General features: G+C 46.7%; 1 protein-coding gene across 1 annotated transcript; it reads left to right on the top strand.

The window, feature by feature from the left end:
* The first annotated feature begins 941 nt into the window (after positions 1–941).
* Positions 942–15,211, top strand: LOC146355678 (zinc finger protein RFP-like). Its single transcript, XM_084831008.1, has 7 exons — positions 942–2,479; positions 6,844–6,939; positions 7,440–7,670; positions 8,462–8,484; positions 9,860–9,975; positions 10,666–10,698; positions 12,532–15,211. The coding sequence occupies exons 1-7, from the start codon at positions 2,063–2,065 to the stop codon at positions 13,041–13,043; spliced, it is 1,428 nt and encodes a 475-aa protein (XP_084687134.1). The 5' UTR covers positions 942–2,062; the 3' UTR covers positions 13,044–15,211.
* Positions 15,212–21,594: the final 6,383 nt, after the last annotated feature.

The raw sequence follows: 21,594 nt of genomic DNA, 5'->3' as shown, positions 1-21,594 counted from the left end.
GGTCCTGCGTCCACGACTTCTGGAGGGCACCAGGTTGGGGAAGACTTTGCGCATGTACACATTCTTGTACATATCTCTGGCTGCCCGCCCAGTATCACATGTAGCTCTCGGAGCTGTACAAGTTGCCCACCCATGGCCTATGCCTTTTTGGTCCACCCCAGCTTCCACTGAAACACATCACCAGAATGTTATCAGCTATCAGCTCTCCTTTGTCATGTCTTAGATATTGCCTCAAGGAACTCACACTAATAGATCTACTTGCAGAAATCAGAGATTCAAGGATTACACAGTCAGACGGATCCTGAACCTCTTTGCAATCATAGGCACTGGGCTGTAAGGGACCCCTGGCCAACCCCAACCCCATTACATAATGGATTCATCAACTCTGGAGTACAAGGGTTTGTTCTCGTGTACATTGGAAGGACAGATAATGAAGCTGAAGCTCCAATATTTTGGCCACCTAATGCGAAGAGAAAACTCCCTGGAAAAGACCCTGATGCTGGGAAAGACTGAGGGCAAAAGGAGAAGGGGACGGCAGAGGATGAGATGGCTAGATAGCATCACGGATGCAATGAATATGGACTTGAGCACGCTCCGGGAGAGAGCGCAGGACAGGAAGGCCTGGCGTGCTATGGTCCATGGGGTCACGAAGAGTCGGACACGACTGAACGACTGAACAGCAACAACAACAGCATCGTTCATTCCAAGCCTTGTACGCTTAAGGGTTTTCTGCCTGTAGCATTATCTGGTCTTGCGCAAGTAGCTTCTCTCAGTCTTGAATCTGTTCCATGGGACTAAGATAATAGACTTCATTGTTGTGGATTCAGTATCTCCCTTGGACAATTCCAGCACTGGCATTCCTCAGAGTTCTCCATCTTTAAAATGGACAAATGCATTCCACGGATTATAAATGGTAGTATACATGCTTGATCAATAACAATGTACCACAAACAACTGTCTTATGCTCCTTGCCTCATGGCATGGCTTGCCCTGTTTTTTGGTCCTCTGAAATGACCAGCTCTGCATGCACTTTATTTCTTCTCTTGCTTGTGATGCACTTGTAGCCTGATTGGTGTTGGCCCCAATCTCTGTGGGCCACAGGGCATTGTCTCCTACAAGCACACAAGGGTGCAAAGTGCATATTTTTCACTGGAATATCCATTGCTAGAATACACATACTTAAGATTAGAACAAGGCAGTTGTACGGAGTTCTGGTTTGTGCTGACAATCAGTACCCCATAGAATAGGAAGATCCTTCCAGTTTCCCCCATCTCCCTTCAGAGTCCATGTTCCCCTCCTATGGAAGTGGCCCGGGGCGTAGAGTAGATTCTTTGCATGCAAAAGGTCCCAGGTTCAATCCCTGCCATCTCAAGGCAGGGCCGGAAAACACCCCAGTATGAAACCCTGGAGAACTGCTCCCCTTTGGCATATATAATACTGATAGCCTAGTTATACATTTTCCAAAAAGAAGAAATGCATCACCCCAAAAGAGGACAAAACAGGACACACATTGGCATACATTTTATAGCTATAGATGCAAATTTAGAAAGAGTTGCTACAAATAGCAATACAATACATGTCACCACAGTGGGGAAGGGTGAGACCAGGCGACCTGTGTCCCCGCTCAGTTTGTTAAGCAACTGTTGAGGGGCAAATTCAAGGCCCCTGCTGCTCTCCCTTCTTAGCATTCATTATCTCTGAATCAGACCTGAACCCAACAGCCCTTCAAATACAGGATGGTCGTCTGACGGAGAGCACTGTTCGAGGGGCTGTCACAGGACACATGACCGTCCTCAGTGCTGAGCTGGATGGTCCAACGGTCAGACTCGGAATCGGGCAGCTTTCTTGTTATGTTTTGAACTCAAGACGCTGGTAAGGGAAGCTGCTCTGGGGAAGGCAATAGCCCCCACCTCCCTCCTCCTCTGTCTCCAGGCAGTTGCACTTCTAGGAAGAGGAACCCTCAGTCCTGCCTGCAACCAAGCGCCGCCCGTGTGGGAAAGAGGAACAGGGAGGGAAGACGAAACTCTCCCTGTTTGCATCATCCTGGTGCTTGATTTGGGCCATGGCTGCCAGGAGCCCGAGGAAGAGGCTTCAGGATGAAGCGATTTGTTCCATTTGCCTGGACTTCTTCACGGATCCAGTGACGCTAGACTGTGGGCACAACTTTTGTCAACTTTGCATTGAGGAGTACTTGGGCAATTTGCCCAGAAACGCCGCCTGTCCCCAGTGCCGGGCGAGAGTTCAGAAGAGGAGCCTGAAGCCCAACCGGCAGCTGGCCAACTTCGTGGAGATCGCCAAGGAGCTGAGCTTGCAGCCGAAGCCGGAGGGAGCGGGGCGGAGAGTCTGCGAGCGGCACCAGGAGCCGCTGAAGCTCTTCTGCAGGGACGACGAAGCCCCCATCTGCGTGGTGTGCGACAGGGCCAAGGAGCACCGAGCCCACCGCGTGGTTCCCGTGCAGGAGGCTGCCCAGGAGTACAAGGTCAGGAGGGCTCCGCATTTCAGGGACTGCGGAAACTTGAGAGGAGAGGAGAGCGACTGCTGAGGGTCGTAGGGCTGATAGGCAAACTGAACCGACTCCCGCTCTGAAGCAGGATTGCTGAGAGACTTCCTTGAAGGAAGGGCCTCTGCTAAGGCTTCCCGCCTTGAGCCCCGTGTCAGGGGAAGGGCTCAGGCTCCAGAGCTGGAGTGACAGCTCACCAGACAGAGTGGACCTGAAGTAGGGCTTTGACACAGTTGGTGGGTGAAATGTTCCTTCACCATCTCAAGGACTGTCACATCGAGACCACAACTAGATGTAGTAACCTATTTTATTTATTAAATTTATATAAGGCTTTACAGTTAGAATTGGTGCTCAAGATAGCTAACGGTAAAATCCTGGGTGGGTGGGTGGGGGAGTTATATTTCAAACATTGAAACTCATGAAATAAAATTATCTTGGAAAACAAGCCAATAAGAAAACTAATAAGGGTGTAATCGTATAGCAGCCAGACAGTGGCTGAACGGCCATAGGATTATTTGGGTTTCGGGAACCGACCACAGAGCCCGCACTCTGAGGTCGGTTCCAGAGGCAGTAAGCCTATGTACACAGGTTGCTGGGGAACATGGGCAGGAGGGTGCTGTTGTGCTCATGCCTCCATTGTGGGTTTCCCGTCAACACCTGATTGGCCACTGTGTGAACAGAATCCTGGACTAGGTGCGCCCTTGGTCTCATCTAGCACAGCTCTTATGATACAGAGATATGATGAGGATGACAGCAACAACAATAATAATATCCTCTGAGCCACACACAAAAACATCCAAAATGTTGGCAAGCATGGCCAGCCGTTTCTGAACATCCAAACACTCATCCCTTTATATGAGCGTCCCCTTCTCCATATCTCAGAACGACAGCAAGAAGCAGTGCACACCACCAGCCGTTTCTGAACATCCAAACACACATCCCTTTATATGGGCGTCCCCTTCTCCATATCTCAGAACGACAGCAAGAAGCAGTGCACACCGCCAGCCGTTTCTGAACATCCAAACACACATCCCTTTATATGGGCGTCCCCTTCTCCATATCTCAGAACGACAGCAAGAAGCAGTGCACACCGCCAGCCGTTTCTGAACATCCAAGCACACATCCCTTTATATGGGCGTCCCCTTCTCCATATCTCAGAACGACAGCAAGAAGCAGTGCACACCGCCAGCCGTTTCTGAACATCCAAGCACACATCCCTTTATATGGGCGTCCCCTTCTCCATATCTCAGAACGACAGCAAGAAGCAGTGCACACCGCCAGCCGTTTCTGAACATCCAAGCACACATCCCTTTATATGGGCGTCCCCTTCTCCATATCTCAGAACGACAGCAAGAAGCAATGCACACCGCCAGCCGTTTCTGAACATCCAAACACACATCCCTTTATATGGGCGTCCCCTTCTCCATATCTCAGAACGACAGCAAGAAGCAATGCACACCGCCAGCCGTTTCTGAACATCCAAACACACATCCCTTTATATGGGCGTCCCCTTCTCCATATCTCAGAACGACAGCAAGAAGCAGTGCACACCGCCAGCCGTTTCTGAACATCCAAACACACATCCCTTTATATGGGCGTCCCCTTCTCCATATCTCAGAACAACAGCAAGAAGCAGTGCACACCGCCAGCCGTTTCTGAACATCCAAACACGCATCCCTTTATATGGGCGTCCCCTTCTCCATATCTCAGAACGACAGCAAGAAGCAATGCACACCGCCAGCCGTTTCTGAACATCCAAACACGCATCCCTTTATATGGGCGTCCCCTTCTCCATATCTCAGAACAACAGCAAGAAGCAATGCACACCGCCAGCCGTTTCTGAACATCCAAACACGCATCCCTTTATATGGGCGTCCCCTTCTCCATATCTCAGAACAACAGCAAGAAGCAATGCATACCGCACAGAAATGTTTTCAAGCCAGAAAGACTGGATTACTGGGGAGAAAGCATGGCCACAAGTTCTGAATGCATCAAAAATCCATGTACCCCACAAGCAACCACAAACAGATTTTTTTAAAACGAAAAGAAATACCACCGCTGACAACAAAAGCAGGTTTTTAAAAAGTGTTGCTACATGTTCTGGACTACGACTCCCACCAGTACAAAAGGCCTTGGGAAGGGAAAGGCCAAAACAGCTTGGGAAAAAATAACATGATCTGGGATCCCCCGCTAACTTCAGAAATGGCTTTAGAATATCTTTAACACAACATTATAACAGCACATGCTCTGTGATCCAGCTTTGCAGACCTCTTGGCTGTCTGCCCTCTCCCTTTCCAACTGAATTTTGCATTGAAAATAATATATGTAAATCATCAAAGCTCAGGACCCTGTATATGTTTAAGGAAACACAAAAAGCAATTCAGCTGCTGCCTGCTGTTTACTTGTTTACTTACTCTTTCTGCATGAGGTGACTCATAGTGTTAAAAAAATTCTAACCACAAATTAATATTTTTAAATTAAAACTAATTCTGTGGTGTAGGCCCAAATTAACCGTTCTTCCATTACAAAAAAAATCCTCCTCTGTGGCTGACATGGCTTAAAATTAATTAAGGATGCAATCCTATACACACTTACCTGGGAGTAAGCATCATTGAACACCATGGGGCTTACTTCTGAGTAAAGAGGCATAGGATTGTGGTGTAAGGCTGCAATCCTAGACTCAATTACCTCAGAGCAAGCTTCATTGAACTCAGTGGGACTTACTTCCAAGTAGACTTGCGTAGTATTACTCTATAAAGCTTGCACATTTAAAAACTTTCATTTCAGCCTGGCTTTGTTTGCACAAACCCATCAACTTTTCTTCTCTGGCTTGCCTCGCAGAAATACATATGTGTGTTTTAAAAATCATTTCAGTTTGGCTCTGCACAAACACCCATGTATCTTGGGTTAAAATTTGGCTTTTTGCCCATTTGTGTTGGTTTAAAGGTGCTTCATGCTACAATCCTGTGCCTACTTACCTGGGAGTAACCCCCATTGAGCTCTGATGAGGCATGTATAAAATGGTGCCATAAGTGGACTTAGACCTTGCAAGGGAGGAGGCTGTGTAGCAAATGGTAACCTCTTGGCTCTGCCTCTGGTGGCCACTTGACTTTACATCTGGTCACCCCACCAGCCACAGTGGCCACCAGGCACCACTGGAGATGAGCACAGTTGGCGCACCAGCCTCAGCTGTGCAAACTCTTTCCTTGCCACTGCCAAAACCTGGACATTGAGATTCAGGGCTGATTCCAAGAGTACACCCAAGCTGCAAACCTGGGTCTTCAAGGGGAGGGCAACCCCATCCAGCACAGGTTGAATCCCTATTCCCTAATCTGCCTTTCAACTGACCAAAAGCACTTCTGACTCATCTGGATTAAACTCCAAGTTGTTTACCTCATCCAGTCCATTACTAACACCAAGCACCAATTTAGAACTAAAACAGCTTCCTTGGATGTAGATGGAAAGGAGAGATAGAATTGGGTGTCACCAGCATAAGAACATGAGAAGAGCCCTGCTGGATCAGGCCAAGGGTCCATCTAGTCCAGCAATCAGTTCACACAGTGGCCAACCCGCTGCCCATGGGAAACCCACAGGCAGGACATGAGCACAACAGCACCCTCCCACCCATGTTCCCCAGCAACTGGTGTACATAGGCATACTGCCTCTGATACTGGACATATTATACAGCAACAGTAGCCTTCTTCTCCAAGAATTTGTCTAACCCACTTTTAAAGCCATCCAAATTGGTAGCCATCACTATATCTTGTGGTAGCGAATTCCATAGTTTAACTCTGCGTTATGTGAAGAAGCCCTTCCTTATATCTGTCCTGAATCTCTCACCAATCAGCTTCATGGGATGACCCTGGGTTCTAGTGTTATGAGAGAGATGCTACTGAACCCCAAAACTCTGGATAACCTCTTCCAGCTGTTTCATGTGTGAATCACAAATTGTAGGTTAGCCTTGGGTTGTTTAACCCACAACAACCCAAAGTGTCCGGGTTTGGATGGCAGGCTAAAAACCTGCAAATGAGCCAATCGTAGCTTGCTGTTTAAAAGTGGATGTAGCAGGCATGCAGGAGGCAGCCATCCACTCTCTCACGCTTGCACATGACAACCTTGGTTTTGCAAACCATAGCTTGTCATTACATGTGAACTAGGTCACTGTAAACAATGCTTCTAAGTCCCATCTTGAATTGGGGAAACCACCAGTATGCCCCTGGAATGCTGAGAGAAAGATATTTTTAAACTTGTTTGTCTTGCTTTCGAATGCAGTAGTAATACTATATTTATATTTCCTAAACCTCTACAAAGGAGTCAAACTGGGGCTTCTGTTTTCTCTCCAGGGTCAGATCTGTAGCTCCATTGAGAATCTGAAGAAGGAGAGAGAGAAAATTCTGGGATATAAAGAAGACACAGAAAAGGAAACCCAAAACCTGCTTGTAAGAATCCCTGTTGATGTTGACACCATCATCATCATCATTATTATTATTATTGCCTAACATTTTCTAAGTGCTGTACAGAGATTAAAACAATGAAACACTCCCTGCCCACAGGCTCACAATCTAATAGACAAGTCACAAAAGGAAAAAGGAGGAGGGAGGGAAGAGGAAAGAAAGCAAATTCAGGTAGCAGAACAGGTACAAGCACAAATATATGGAAAAACTGGATTTAAATGCAGAAGAGTAAGGTCACAAGGCAGCCTTGCCTCTCAGAATTTATTTTATTTGGAATGGCCTGATCTCCCATAAAATGCTCATGAAAGGGCATTTCTAAGCGTGGATACTATGTGTGGGCCTTGGTAAGCCTTTTGAAAGATCTTTCCCTGACTGATGTTGATAGAATCGTTCTGAAAAGTCCAGAAGTGTCCTTCATTCTCATAACCTACCTCTTGACACTGCTAAAAATAATTGTTCCTGACTTCTTTAACTGCTTATTGCAGAAGCAAATGGAAGCAGAGAGAAAAAAGACAGCAGCTGAGTTTCGACAACTACACCAGTTTCTGGAAGAACAAGAGAAGCTACTGTTGGCCCAGATGGAAGAGGTGGAGAAGGAGATTGCAAGGAAAGGGGAGGAGCACCAGGCCAAACTCTCTAGGGAACTCTCCTCTCTTGAAAGTATCATCTGGGAGTTGGAGAAGAGGTGTCAGCAGCCAGCGAGTGAACTCCTGCAGGTAAGTCGGTAAAACCAATCAACCTTCTCTTCATGGGAATGCTGGTTCTGAACCTTCAATGTGCTTTCTTCACTTACACAAAGAGTAAAGAAGCCCAGTTCAGGGTGCTGATAACTGTGTTTGTTATGACCAGGAACATCTGAGATGAAAATAGGACAATGTATTCACCTTAGCATGGGCTATTCTGAACTAGAGGTTTGCTTCCACACTAGCCATTTAGTCTGGAATTGCGATCTTTCATTCACTAAGGGCTTCTCCACATGGGGTTTTTATCCTGGTTACTCACATTTACTCATAGAAGTTTGTGGTTCCTTCACATGACTTCATCAGTCTCCAGGGCATCTCCTGTGCTAAATGACCTTTATCCCATTTTTTAAAAGATCTGAGATAATGAGCTATCAAATTACAGTGAGTTGAGTTTCCTCCTGAAAAGAGGATATTGCACAATAAGAGGAGCTAGACCACAGTGCCATCTAGTGGCTGTATAATAAAACATATAGCACACACAGATAAGGGCGGGGGGAGTGGGGAAAGGAAGCATGTGTGAAGGGACCCCGTTGTGATCCTGCATTTAAAATGAAAGCAGAAAGCCCTGGTAAAGTTGTGGGATTTTAGCCTAGTGTAGAAATGCTCTATGTTTTATGGAGAAACCAGACAATGTTGTTCTCAGCCTAGACTGCTCTGCATTGCACTGAAATGGTTCTACTTTGCCTATGGAATTTATTATGAATGATTTCCTACACAGAGTGGCAAGCACTGAGTTCCCTTTTATTTCTCTCCTTTCCCTCTAGGATATAAGAAAAATCTTGCAGAGGTAAGTGGATCCTGCTCATTTCGCTATATGCAGAAAATGAATACAGTGCCCCTCCTCTCCTTAATATTCCATTATAAAATGCTAGAGTCCTTTTCCAAAATGTATCATTTTATACTGGATAATTTAAAAAGAGATTTTACTCTGTTGTACTTTTAAAATATTTTCATAATCCACATGTCATGATTATTTGGTGCTGTTCTTATCTGTCCTTATCAGAGATCTGTTTATTTGTAAAAAAACAAACAAACCTTATATACCCTTATGTAGTAACGCTCTCTGACCAGTTTACTATATCATTCAAATTTTGAAACAAAACGGGCAATAAAACATCACATGCAGCATAAAAATAAGAGAGTGAAACAACAACAACAGCACCCCAGCTAGACAGCTAATTCAACTTTATTCTAAAGTTCTTTCAAAGTTTTTTGCCTGCCACTTGACAGTGAATATCGAATGTCTCAAGTTATGGGTGGAGAATTCCATAACTAGAGCACCAAGGAGGCTCTGGATCTTAGTTATATTTACAAGATTTATATACCACTCTACATCCAATAAAATTTATGAGCAATGAACAATAAAATGGGGAAATAATAATAATAATAATTATTATTATTATTAATTGTGCCAATAAAACTGTGACTGGTTAGCTAGGAAAGGCTTGTTTAGATGACACTCACTAATGGGCAGGGGAACCAGGGGATTAGGAAAATCTCTTGAGTGTCAAAGAGCGCTACTAGCATGCTAAAAGGTCACAGATGGAAAATCTGTGGTAGGTATGGCCAGCAGGAGAGAGCACAACTTACTTGCAGGTGGACAAGGGGACTGAGGGAGAGCAAATTCTTAGTAATTGCTATGAAAACCACATCCCACGTAGACTACCTCTGTGTCCCACCGATGGTATATGTACCACTGGTTGAGGATCGCTATTAGACAAAAGAAGGAATACTCTGAGCATGTGCAAACTCACTTAAATCATAGCACCATCATGGCTACAAGAACAATATGGAGATTGCCAGCCCAGGTGGTGACAAATTTGCTGCTGTCCTGATCAACTGCTGCTCTCTGAGTGGTCATTTGGGGACCCCCAGGGCTGCAGGGCCCAATGCATCTGCCCCAAGGTCCAGGCCTACGTGCAACACTGCTTCGCAGCAGCCACACACTCCTCATGGCACGTAGTTGGGCTTTCAGAGGCCTGGCTTGGGGGATTTCAGAGCCACAGGGAGAGTCTTCTCTGCCAAGCACCTCCATCCCCCTCTGCCTTTCTTCAGCTGATGGTGTCTCTTGGCTTTCTGCCACTTCCTTCTTTCCCTCTTCCTTTCTTTGGGGAATTCTAGATTTGACAGAGGTTTGGTCAACATTTGTTTCTCTCCTCCAGGTGTGAGAAGAATAGATTTGAGAATACCATCCTTTTTCTTCCAGAGCTGAAATGGAGGATCTGGGACTTCTGTGACATAAATCCCTTTTTGGAGGGTTTCATGAAACAGTTCAAAGGTAAGGAAGAATGCCTGCGAGGATCTTGTACTGCATATGGAATTGGTCCAGATGTCAGTGGGAAAGGATCTAGAACACTAAGAAAATTCAAGTTTGTTAAGACAAATTTGTATAGTTGGAAACAAATTAGAGTTGCGGGGAAGATTTCCTGACCTCTCCCTCTCCCAGATTCGTATCAGAATTCAGAGCCTTTCTACAGGAGGCTTTTATTCTGTGCTCATGATTGCTTGCTCACAGTAATTTGCGGGTCCTTTACACCACATTGTCTTCCTCCAGGGCCCCTCCTGTGATTTGCAACCATTAATGCAGTTTTTTTCCCTAATGAGGAAAGTCTGCTATTTTTCCTCAATGGCATTACAGAAGCCTCATGTAATTGTGCAATTCCGCTATACCATAGCATTACCTAGGGGTTGTGTAATGGAATATATAGAAAGGCAGAGAAAGAAAACCTCTGGAAAAAAACCATGAGTAAAAGGGCCAATTTTAAACCCACAAAGAATCTAGAAGGCGAAGCTTCAGTAAAGGTATGGGCTAAAAAGCCTCATGTAGAAAAGCCCTCACTTTAGTTGAAATAAGGGGGAAATGGACAAAAAATGACATCAAATGATTTGGGCTGGGTGGGCAATGTTCCAAGATTTGTTATAAACAAAATGGGGTAATGCTTAGTCTCCATTCCCCCTTTCTTCCCAGGCACTCTGGTATCTGGACTTCAGCTCAAGAAAGGTAAATATTAGGATGTGAGAGAGCACCAGATTTAACAGTAGGGATTTAGGCCTTGTCAGAAAGTTATCTGCTTGTATGTCATTGGATTTCACCATTTGCAGCCTGAGGGCTCTGGAACTATAAACAAGATAATTATAACTATGAGTAGTGGGGAAGGAGAAAGGAACAGCTGTAGGCCTACCTCCATATAGTTATACATGCTCACACACACACACACACACACACACACACTTATTCCTTTGACATAAGAACTATCCATCTGGATCAGGCAAAGGGTCCATCAAGTTCAGCATTACATTTCCATTAGTGGCCAACCTGATTGATTGATTTGATTTGTACCCCACCTTTCCACCAAGAAAATGGCACTCAAGGTGGCTAAGAGTCATAGGAACTAAAAATGTTTTAAATGAAGGATATGATGACTGGTGGTATGGAAAGATGCAGAGAGGTCCAGCAGAACCAACAGGGACACACTCCCCCTGTTGAGTTTCTGGTGTAGATCATCCACCAAAGCAGTCTCTGTCCCATAACCAGGCCTAAAGCCAGATTGAAATGGATCTAGATAATCTACCATGCTCCAGCACCTTGCTCAAGAATGGAATATTGGAGACCAGCTGGAAATTATCCAATACAATGGGATTACAGGAGTTTGGGTTTTTTTTTTAAATAGAGGCCTTACCACCACCTCTTTTAGGGAAGATGGAATCACACCTTGCTGTAAAGAAGCATTCACCACTACCCTTACCCACTCAGGCAGTTCTTCCCCTCCTCCCAGCTGCTCTTAGAAGCCAGGAAGGGCAAAGGTTCAGTACACCAGTGGTAGGGCTCACCCCTCCAAGGATCCTGTCCACATTCTTGGGCTGTATGAATTGAAAAGTATCCATTGTAACTGGACAATCAGGGGCCAACATTACATCCACCAGACTTGTCTCAACCATGGTATCCAACTAGGCACAGATACAGGTTTTATCAGCAAAGTGTTGTGCAAATGAACTCAACAGGCTATTGAGTGGTCCATCTCAGAACATAATAGACCTTTGACCATCTGAAAAAGTTTCGTTGGGCAACTCTGTGCAGACGCAGTGGTGGAGGGGAAGTACAATTTCTTTGCCACCCTCAATGCCACAGGATTGGCTTTAGCCCTAGCCTGTGTTTAAATTGGACTCCTTTGAGTTTTCCACCAACTTCTCTCTAGTCAACTTCCCTCTAATGTCATTGCCCATTGCTCCCTGGAAAACTAGGGAGCTCACTAGTTCCACTCAGTGGGAGAGGATGCTCAAGAGCAATCATGTCAACCACTGAGGCCATTTCCTCATTCCCAGATGCCTCTGGGAAGCCCACACACAAGGCATCATGGCAGTAGACACTGACCCGGTTGTCTGAGATAGATAAGGATCTCCTCCTGGTGACCAGACAGGGGTACCTCCTTTTCTCTTAGTCAACTATTTATTTATTTATTACTTTCGATATTGAAGCTCTCTGGGTGGTTCACAACAATTACAAACTAATCATTGTCATAAGGATGTGGGTGCCTGTTGGCTGATGGGACGTTTCTGGGCTAACAACGCTTGTGGAGTTGGTTGCTTGTCAATCTACTGAGATGTATACAGGAACTTCCAGCTAGCGAGATACTTAGCTTTCATAGCTCTTGTTAGACCTAATCTCTCAATTTGTTTAGTTCTCCTTTAAAGCCATCAAAGGTTGGGAAGTCCCACCTCACTTTTTTAGGGGAAAGGGGATTCCTATAATGTGTCTTTAGGCTGAGGATGTAACGTGGTCTCCTGGTTGATGCAACTTATCTTTTCTCTCCTCATTGCCGCCCACTCTCAACAGCAAACATATCCCTGGATCCAGATACAGCGAATCCCGAACTCACCCTATCTGAGGATGGTAAAAGTGCAAGTGTTGGGAAAAGACATCAAAATCTGCCCAACAACCCTGAGAGATTTGACAAATGGGAGTTTGTGTTGGGATGTGAGAGATTCACAGCAGGCAGACATTTCTGGGAAGTTGTTGTGGGAAGTGAGGGAGAATGGTCTCTGGGGGTTGCCAGAAAGTCTGTGAGAAGGAAGGGTGACATCACCTGTGGTCCTGAGGAAGGGATCTGGGATATGGGGAAGTGGAACGATAAGTACAGAACCTCCAACCACCTTTGTCCTCTGTCAGTGAGGGGGGAGCTCAAGAGGATCCGAGTGAGTCTGAACTATGATGGGGGACGGGTGGCCTTTCACGATGCAGATACAGCAGCCCTGATTTTTGCGTACCCAGCAGCCCCATTCTCTGGGGAGACCCTGCTCCCCTTCTTTTGGGTGTCAGAAAACGCCCACCTGACACTCTCTCCTTAAGGTGATCAAAGCGTGGGGACAGATGAGCAGAAACCCACTGCAGTTCTGACACACGTTCAGCCTCCTTCGCAGGCCTGACCTCAGACAGGACACCACCCACCCACCCTTTGCATTCTATTTAAGGAGAGATCAGGAGAGAGATCAGGACAGATTGGCTGGCTCTTGTGTCAGTCGGGAGTCTACCTCCTGCCCCTGAGCCAATGTCAATGTACATTAAAATCCCCTCCCCTTATAAAACACCAGTGGCTGGGGAACATAGGTGGGAGGGACTTGTGTCCTGCTCGTGGGTTCCTAGTCGTCAGCTGGTTGGCCGCTTTGTGAACAGAATGCTGGACTAGATGGACCCTTGGTCTGATCCAGCAGGGCTCTTCTTATGTTCTTAACATTAATAAAACACCTAATAAAACATGTAACTGGATAATCATGTGAAGTGCATGGAGGTGGTGTGCTTGTGGGGACCTAACAAATTGGACAGGGTTCCCGTCACCCCTCCCCGGTACTTCAATCAGCTTTCATTCCTGAGATAAGCATGGAAGAGGTGAGGGTGGGGGCCTGCTCCATTCCTTAATCAAAACACCTCCATCCCCTCCCCTGTTTCTATGTGCAGCGGTCTCTCCACCCTTCACTATGGCAGGCAGATGTACCTCGGAAATCTTCCTGCCGTTACTCTCCAGACAAGGTTGATTAATAATGAAATAACAAACAGTGTATTGGCCCTTTGGCAGCTCTGCTCACACAGGCTTCCGGTCACTCACCAAAACTAACCAAAAGGGAAGTGGCCTTTCCCCTCCCTCTTGCAAGGTCCCTCTTTCCTCTGTTGTTTGCTTAAAGAGGCAGTAACCCATTAATGACATTGATACCATCATCCCTTCTAAACACACAATGGTAGAGCTCTAAATGGGTGTCCCAGGGGCAACAGCTACCACCATTGTCACCCTCAATTCTGGTTTCTGTTTCCCTTGGCCACCCTCTCACTCAGACCTCCACAAACTATTAAGATTCCAAAAAGCCAAAGAAGCCCACCAAAGTCATCCTGATTCATTGTTGCTTCTTAGGGAGGCTGCTGTGACATTCTAGGCAAGATCCATATGCAAAGAGGCCCAATTCACTTGTTTAACAAATTCCAAATGAGAAACCTTCTATGCAAGTCCCAATGTGAATAGTGGATCCTGATTTGGGGGAGTAGGATGGGCAAAGGGAAATAAATAGTGGGGATTTCTACACCAGCCTAAAATCCTGCATTTAAAACGGGGCTTTCCACTTCCGTTTTAAATGCAGGATCACAACTGATTCCCTTTACACGCACTTCCTTCTCTGTAGATTGCCATTCCCATAGCATTTTGTTTCCGTGAAGAATCATAGAATAGTAGGGTTGGAAGGGGCCTACAAGGCCATCGAGTCCAACCCCCAAAGAGGCATTACACACACACTCCAGGTTCAGCAATACTTGCTCCTTGGTTCCTGCCCCTTTCCCATTACTAGTGCATGGGGACTGACATGCTGACAGCCCCCCCCCCCAATCTCCCCGGGCCCCGCCCATGACCCATGCTTTTAGCCAGTCCCTGCTGCCCAGCCCCTCTGCTGCTCTGCCCCTCTGCCGCCCTGCTTTGAACAGGCAGGCTGAAAATGGCACGGAGCCGAAATGGTGCAGGAGCGGGAAGGCTGAACGCCCATCAGACCTTCTTCACCACCTTCGACATCAGGACCACGCCACCAACAACCACACTCAGCGCTTCTTTCCCACTAGGGGAGAAATACGCGGGGAGGACATGGCGCTCCATTTGCGCATATCTGGAAAAATGCCCAATTTTTTCCATTTGAGGAAAACACGGGATAGGTGGGAGGAAATAGTGGAATAATGACTGGACAACGACGACATCCTGTAATGGAGCTGCACAATTCAGTGAGGGGTTCCTTGCACACAAATGAGACTAAATTCAGTGAGGCTTCCTTGCGCACAACCATGAATGTGTAATAAACTTGAGGTGTAGAGATTCCCTTTGTTCTATAGCTGGAGGGGGTGTGGGGATGCTCCCCTTTTACACTCAGGCATATCCAGTGCTTTATTGTTGAACTGAACCTGTGTTTACCCTTTTTGTATAATGTATATGAACACGTTTTGGGGAAGCTTATAACATTCCTGTATTAAAGATTTCTCTTCAGACTTTAAAAAGCAGACTGGTCTCACTGATTTATTTTAAGAAACAAGCTGACTTTCTGGGACTGGTTAAAAGTTGGATCAAAGAAATAAAAAATGGATCCTCATGATTTCATATGATTTTAAAAGGTGACACCCTCAAACCACAATCAAATCACAGAGCACATCTGCCTCCACAGACTGAATCACAAAAATCACAGCTCTGGCACTTGCTGGTACCGCCACCGAGCAAAAACAGGAAGAAAGTAAAAGCCAGATCCATGAAATCAAAATGGATCCTCTTGATTTCATATGACTTTTACATAGCCTATGCCCCAAACCACCATCCAATCACAGAGCACATCTGCCTCCATGGGCTGAAGCACAAAAATCCTGGATCCAGCGCTAGTCGGTGCTGCCACGGCACAAAAACATGGAGCAGAGGCACGGATCCTCCTGATGCGTGGTCTTGATTCATTATTTATTTATTTATTACATTTCTATACCACCCGGTATCCGAAGCTCGCTGGACGGTTCACAACAATTAAAACCATAAAATACAGCATATGATACATTATAAAAATATAAAAGTGTAAAACAACTATCTATCTATCTATCTATCTATCTATCTATCTATCTATATATAAAAACAAAATAAAGCCAAGCAGCAATGCAGAGATTTAAAATACAATAACAGATTTATTGTGTATTACTGAGACTTGGGTAGGTGAGCTGGGTGGAGTCAACCTTAGCAGGGATTAGCAGGCTCAGGGGAACAGTGAGATTCTCAGAAGTACAAAAAAACTTTTTAAACTTAATGTAAGGGGGCAACCCCCCCCCCTCTCCCCAGCCCATTGAGGACTGAGTATGCTCAATAGCCATGGCAGGTTAAGTGTCAGCTAAAAAAGGAACATGTAGTGGCAGAATGTAACATTCTGGACAGGTGAAGGACATGGTATGGTTGGCTGGAACCCTAGCCCAGCACACTGTGGAGCCTAATTGAAACTGTGAGCCTGAGAACACAGACTTGCTAACAAATCACAGTAAACTCAGTGCCATTGATGTCCAGTTCTCTGTGCTTTGGATGGCAATCCTTGGCCATAAAGTACTCATAAATGCCCTGAGCTTGTTTGTCGAACTGGACTCACCCATTAAATGATTGCTTGTAAGCCAGTGAGAGCCTGAGACCAGCAACTGATGACAAGTGCACAGGGGGTGGGTGCGGGGGAGTCAGTTTATTGGTCTGCATAGCTCGGTTTGTTGTAATGGTTTGATAATGTATTTGTGGGCTTTTCTACCTGAGGCTTTTAACCTGTACTATTACCGAGGCTTCTGCTTCTGGATTCCTTGTGGGATTAATATCAGCTCCTTCATGGAAGTTTTTTTTCCCCGAGGTTTTTCTTTCTCTGCTCCATTACACAACCACCAGGTGGTGCTGTCATACAGCAAAATTGTGCAAATACAGGAAGTTTTGTGTTGCCATTCAAAGATATACCACACTTCCCTCATTAAGAAAAAAACACTAAAATGGGTACAAAGCATGGGAGAGAGCCTGGAGGATGATGAGGTTGTGTAAAGGACCCACAAACTACTGTGAGTGAGGGAGCACGAGCACACAATAAAAGCCTCATGTAGAAAGGCAGTGTATACCCTTTCCCTGAAATGTTCTAAAACAGAAATGTTTCAGTTACCTGAGTGTTCTGTACAGCAACTACATAATGCACAATTGCAACAGAAGAAGTGGTGTAGTCCTAGTCAGGGAATTCCCTGTGCCCATGTATTCCCCCCGCACTCCAGACCTCCTTAGAGAAAAGATAGAATGGAAACAAGAAACGAGTGGGAGCTGCAGCAAAATGTGCAGTGTATGCTGTCCCTGACCCCACCCCCTCAACAGGAGGGCTCCTCTTCCAGTTTCACCCAGCCAACCATGTAGACCAATTCATTCCAAGAACTCCAGCTTTCCGTTTTCCTTTAGAAAGTTAAATAAATACAAAAAAAGGGATGGATATACAGGGTTTGTATATTTTGAACTATAAGAGAGAGACAGACGCAGAAGGGACTTAAACCTTTGATTCAAGGACACATTTCAAAAACTAGTCTTGAACCAAACATTCAGCCCTGTCAAAGTTAGGGGGTGGGGGGTTGTGGCAGACAAAGAGAGGAAATGCTTCACCAAAATAAATGACAAAAGAGGACACACATTTACATAATGTATAGGAATAGATGCAAATTTTAAAAATTCTTATAATTCAAATGTAAATACAATACATATTGTATCCACATAGTTGGCAAGGCTGTGACTGGGTGAATGGTGGGCCTGCTCGATCTGCTGATTAGGTGCAAGTTTGAGGCCCCTGCTCTCTCTCCCTGGGGGCAGATCTACATTGCACCTGCCATTGCAACGAATTCGGTGTCCTGTTGGGTTAAACGCTCTCGCACTAAAACATGATTATCCACACTCAGCCATTTTCCCCGTTGTGGTGCTTCATCGAATGCGCGAGCTTGGTTCACACTCAAGCGCTGTGCTGTTTTCCTGCTCTTAAAGATGGCAGCTGTTATTGGAGGATCAGAAACTCTTCCTGTTTCTGCTGATTCCACGCCCACCGTGCGGCAGTGGCGGGGGACAGGCTTGTCATATTCTGCATGTTTTCCTGGCCTTGAGGAAACCGACCAGCTTGTCCCTTGCTGCCACTGCTGTAGCAGGTGGGGGTGGAGGGAAGAAGGAGGCACTATCCTCTTCTCCACCTTCACCTGCTGGAGGCCAGGGCAAGCGGCTGGGGGGGGTGTGTGTGTGTCTGCCAATGCTCTTTTCCCCGCACCAGCCCTTGACAGCCGGCGCAAGGAAGAGAGGCAGTGGCAGCAGCACCCAGCACTCATGTTTGGGAAGGGGGCTGCTGTCATCTTCAAAGATTTGAAGCTTCACGTCAGCCCGGTCAGTAATTGGATGGTTGACTGCCTGGGAATCAGGCTTCCTGCATTGCACAGGGGATTGTTCTATCCCTTCAAATGAGACTAAGTTTTACTGTGTGTGTACAGTCCCCTAACTTATTGGTGTTGGGGGACTTCAACGTACATTCAGAGGCCATCCTCACAGGAGCACCTCGGGACTTCATGGAGACCATGGCTTCCTGGGAGTTGCACCATATTCTATCTGGGCCCACCCATGTAGCCGGTCATGCACTAGACCTTGTGTTTGTTTCTGGAGAAAAGGGGAGTGATCTGGAAGTCGGGGGTATATCCATCACCCCCTTGCCATGGTCAGATCACTATCTGGTGACGTTGGACTTCTCGGTTCCACAACCCCTCCGCAGGGGTGGAGGACCCATTAAAATGGTCTGCCCCAGGCGTCTTATGGATCCAAATGGATTCCTGAACGCGCTTGGGGATTCTCTGGGGCACACCAATGGCCACTTGGTTGAGACCCTGGTGGGTGGCTGGAATGCCGCAATCACTGGGGCATTAGATCAGGTGGCTCCGAAACGCCCTCTCCCCCTGAACAGGGCTCGGACTGCACCATGGTTCAATCTGTGGTTACGAGCTCTGAAACAGGAGGTGAGACGGCTAGAGTGCCGGTGGCGGAAGTCTCGCTCCAAAGACGATCAGACACGGGCTAGAGCTGTATCTTCAGCCTATCACGTGGTGGTGAAGGCAGCAAAAAAGGAATATTATGCTGCCTCTATCGTGTCTGCAGAGTGCTGTCCCAGGAGGCTGTTCCAAGTGGTCTGGAGCCTGGTCAGTCCAGTGGCTCCAGAACCACAGGAGCATGCCAAGGCCTCCTGTGAGGCCTTGGCAAGGCACTTTGCAGATAAAATTGATCAGATTAGGAGTGTTACTCTGCACGCTGTGGATACAGTTAGTGAGCAAGAGGCGGCCTGTGGCAAACCAGTTTTGTGGGATCGGTTCCAGCTTCTTCCTCCTGATGAAGTGGACAAGGTGCTTTCATCTGTACGGCCGACCACCTGCTTACTTGATCCTTGCCCATCTTGGCTCATTATGGGCTGCAGAGAGAGGCTGGGTGAGGGGATCAGGGCGGTGGTGAACGCCTCCCTTGAGGAGGGAGTGATGCCATCAGCCCTCAAGGAGGCAGTGATAAGACCGCTCTTAAAGAAGCCCTCCTTGGATCCTCAAGTTCTGAACAACTTTCGCCCAGTCTCAAATCTGCCATTTTGGGGCAAGGTGATTGAGCGGGTGGTGGCGGTGCAGTTGAAGGCATACTTGGAAGAAACCGATTATCTAGACCCATTTCAATCGGGCTTCAGGCTTGGGCACGGGACAGAAACGGCCTTGGTCGCCTTGGTAGATGATATGAGGAGGGCTCTGGATAGGGGTGAATGCTCCTTCCTTGTTCTCCTCGACCTCTCAGCGGCTTTTGATACCATTGACCACGGTATCCTCCTGGACCGCCTGGAGGGGTTGGGCATTGGAGACACCATATTGCAGTGGTTCCAGCCCTTCCTCTCCGGCAGGTACCAGAGGGTAGCACTGGGAGAGGAGGTTTCGGATCCATGGCCGCTCACTTGTGGGGTGCCACAGGGTTCCATCCTCTCCCCGATGCTATTTAACATCTATGTGAAGCCGCTGGGGGCTATAATCAGGAGGTTTGGGGTGCGGTGTCATCAGTATGCGGATGACACGCAGCTCTACCTCTCGTTCAAATCTTCACCAAAGTTGGCCATAGAATCCCTGTCCAAATGTCTGGAGACGGTGAATGGCTGGATGGGGAGGAATAAGCTGAAGCTCAACCCTGACAAGACCGAGGTACTTTTGGTGGGAGACAAGAGGAGGCTGGGGGATGTTGACCTGGTGTTGAATGGGGTACAGCTACCCTTGAGAGACCACATCTGCAGCCTGGGGGTCATTTTGGACTCCCAGCTGTCCATGGAGGCTCAGGTGTCAGCTGTGAGCCGGACAGCGCTGTATCAACTCCATCTGATACGGCGGCTCGCCCCTTCCTTCCCAACCATCTGCTCCCATCGGTAGTACATGCCCTGGTCTCCTCTCGTTTAGACTACTGTAATGCGCTCTATGTGGGGTTACCCTTGAAGACGGTTCGGAAGCTGCAGCTGGTACAGAACGCGGCGGCTTGCCTGATTAAAGGCAGCCACCGGCAAGATCATATCACTCCAGTGCTGAAGGAGTTGCACTGGTTACCAGTTGTTTTCTGGGCCAAATTCAAGGTGTTGGTTTTGGCCTTTAAAACCCTATATGGTTCCGGCCCAGCCTATCTTAAGGAGCGCCTCCAGCAACACCAGACAGGCCGCTTAACAAGATCAGCCTCAGATGGCCTTCTCTCTGTCCCATCAGCCAGGACAGCTAGACTGGTGGGGACGAGGGAGAGGGCCTTTTCTGTGGTGGCCCCCGCTCTGTGGAACTCCCTCCCTAGGGAACTCCACCATGCCCCCTCTTTAATGAGCTTCTGCCGTGCATTAAAAACGTGGTTGTTCAGGCAGGCATTTGGGGTGGGTTAGGGTATTTTAGAAAATGTTTTTATTGTAGAATTTTATTGTTTTAAACTGTTTTATTGTATGCTGTACATCGCCCAGAGTGGCTGGGTGACCAGCCAGATGGGCGATTAATAAATTTAATAATAAATAAAATAATAAATGCCCCCTTCTATCCCCCACTTCAGCTTAATTTTTTTTTAATGTGTTATCTTCGAAGAATCATGGCTTCTCCGCAATTTTTTTCCCCTAATTCAGGCATGATCTTTGAAGATTCGAAAATTCAAAGATGTGAAGCTTCACATGATCTTTGAAGATTTGAAAATTTGAAGATGTGAAGCTTCACATCTTCAAATTTTCGAATCTTCAAAGATCATACCAGAATTAGGGAAAACAATCACAGAAAAGCCACGATTCTTTGAAGATAATGCCTTCGGTTTTTTTTAAAAAGCTGAAGCGGGGGATAGAAGGGGGTAAAACTTAGACTCATTTGAAGGGATAGAACAACCCCCTGCTCAGTGCAGGAAGCCTGATTCCCAGGGATCGCCCATCCAACTACTGATTGGGGCCAACCCTGCTTAGCTTCCGAGATCAGACAAGCATGCGCACATCCAGCCCTTTGCTTGTTGCTAAGGAAACACTGAGTGCTAAGGAAGCTATGCGATCAGTAGCCGGAAGACGACATGGGGCCGTCGAGAGCTGTGATTGGACAGGAGGGAAATACAAACACTGATGTATATGGACAGGCAGGGGAGGGGACTACAACCAGATATGGTAGCGAAGGTGAAAAATCAGAGGACATTAAGGGGAAATACCGGGATATCAGGGTAATGAAAGCGGGAGCACAGAAGTAGGAAACTCCGGTTCCAATTCGAGGCGGGTACTGCGTAGTGTGAAAGACAGGCGGTGAAACCTCATTCAAAGCGAAAAAAACCCGTAAGTGTAGATTGGTCTCTTTATCTTTAAACCAGAC

Source organism: Heloderma suspectum, chromosome 2 (assembly GCF_057233095.1).
Source record: "Heloderma suspectum isolate Gila_16-S chromosome 2, 16-S_ref, whole genome shotgun sequence".
In the NCBI taxonomy this organism is placed as follows: domain Eukaryota; kingdom Metazoa; phylum Chordata; class Lepidosauria; order Squamata; family Helodermatidae; genus Heloderma; species Heloderma suspectum.
This window is presented reverse-complemented; position numbering and strand designations above follow the sequence as displayed.

Bases quoted from the DNA above. Each gene is read 5' to 3' on its own strand.
- LOC146355678 (XM_084831008.1), top strand. From the start codon at position 2,063: ATGGCTGCCAGGAGCCCGAGGAAGAGGCTTCAGGATGAAGCGATTTGT. The intron at 2,480-6,843 runs GTCAGGAGGGCT...TTTTCTCTCCAG, and splicing joins AGGCTGCCCAGGAGTACAAG to GGTCAGATCTGTAGCTCCAT. The intron at 10,699-12,531 runs GTAAATATTAGG...CACTCTCAACAG, and splicing joins TGGACTTCAGCTCAAGAAAG to CAAACATATCCCTGGATCCA.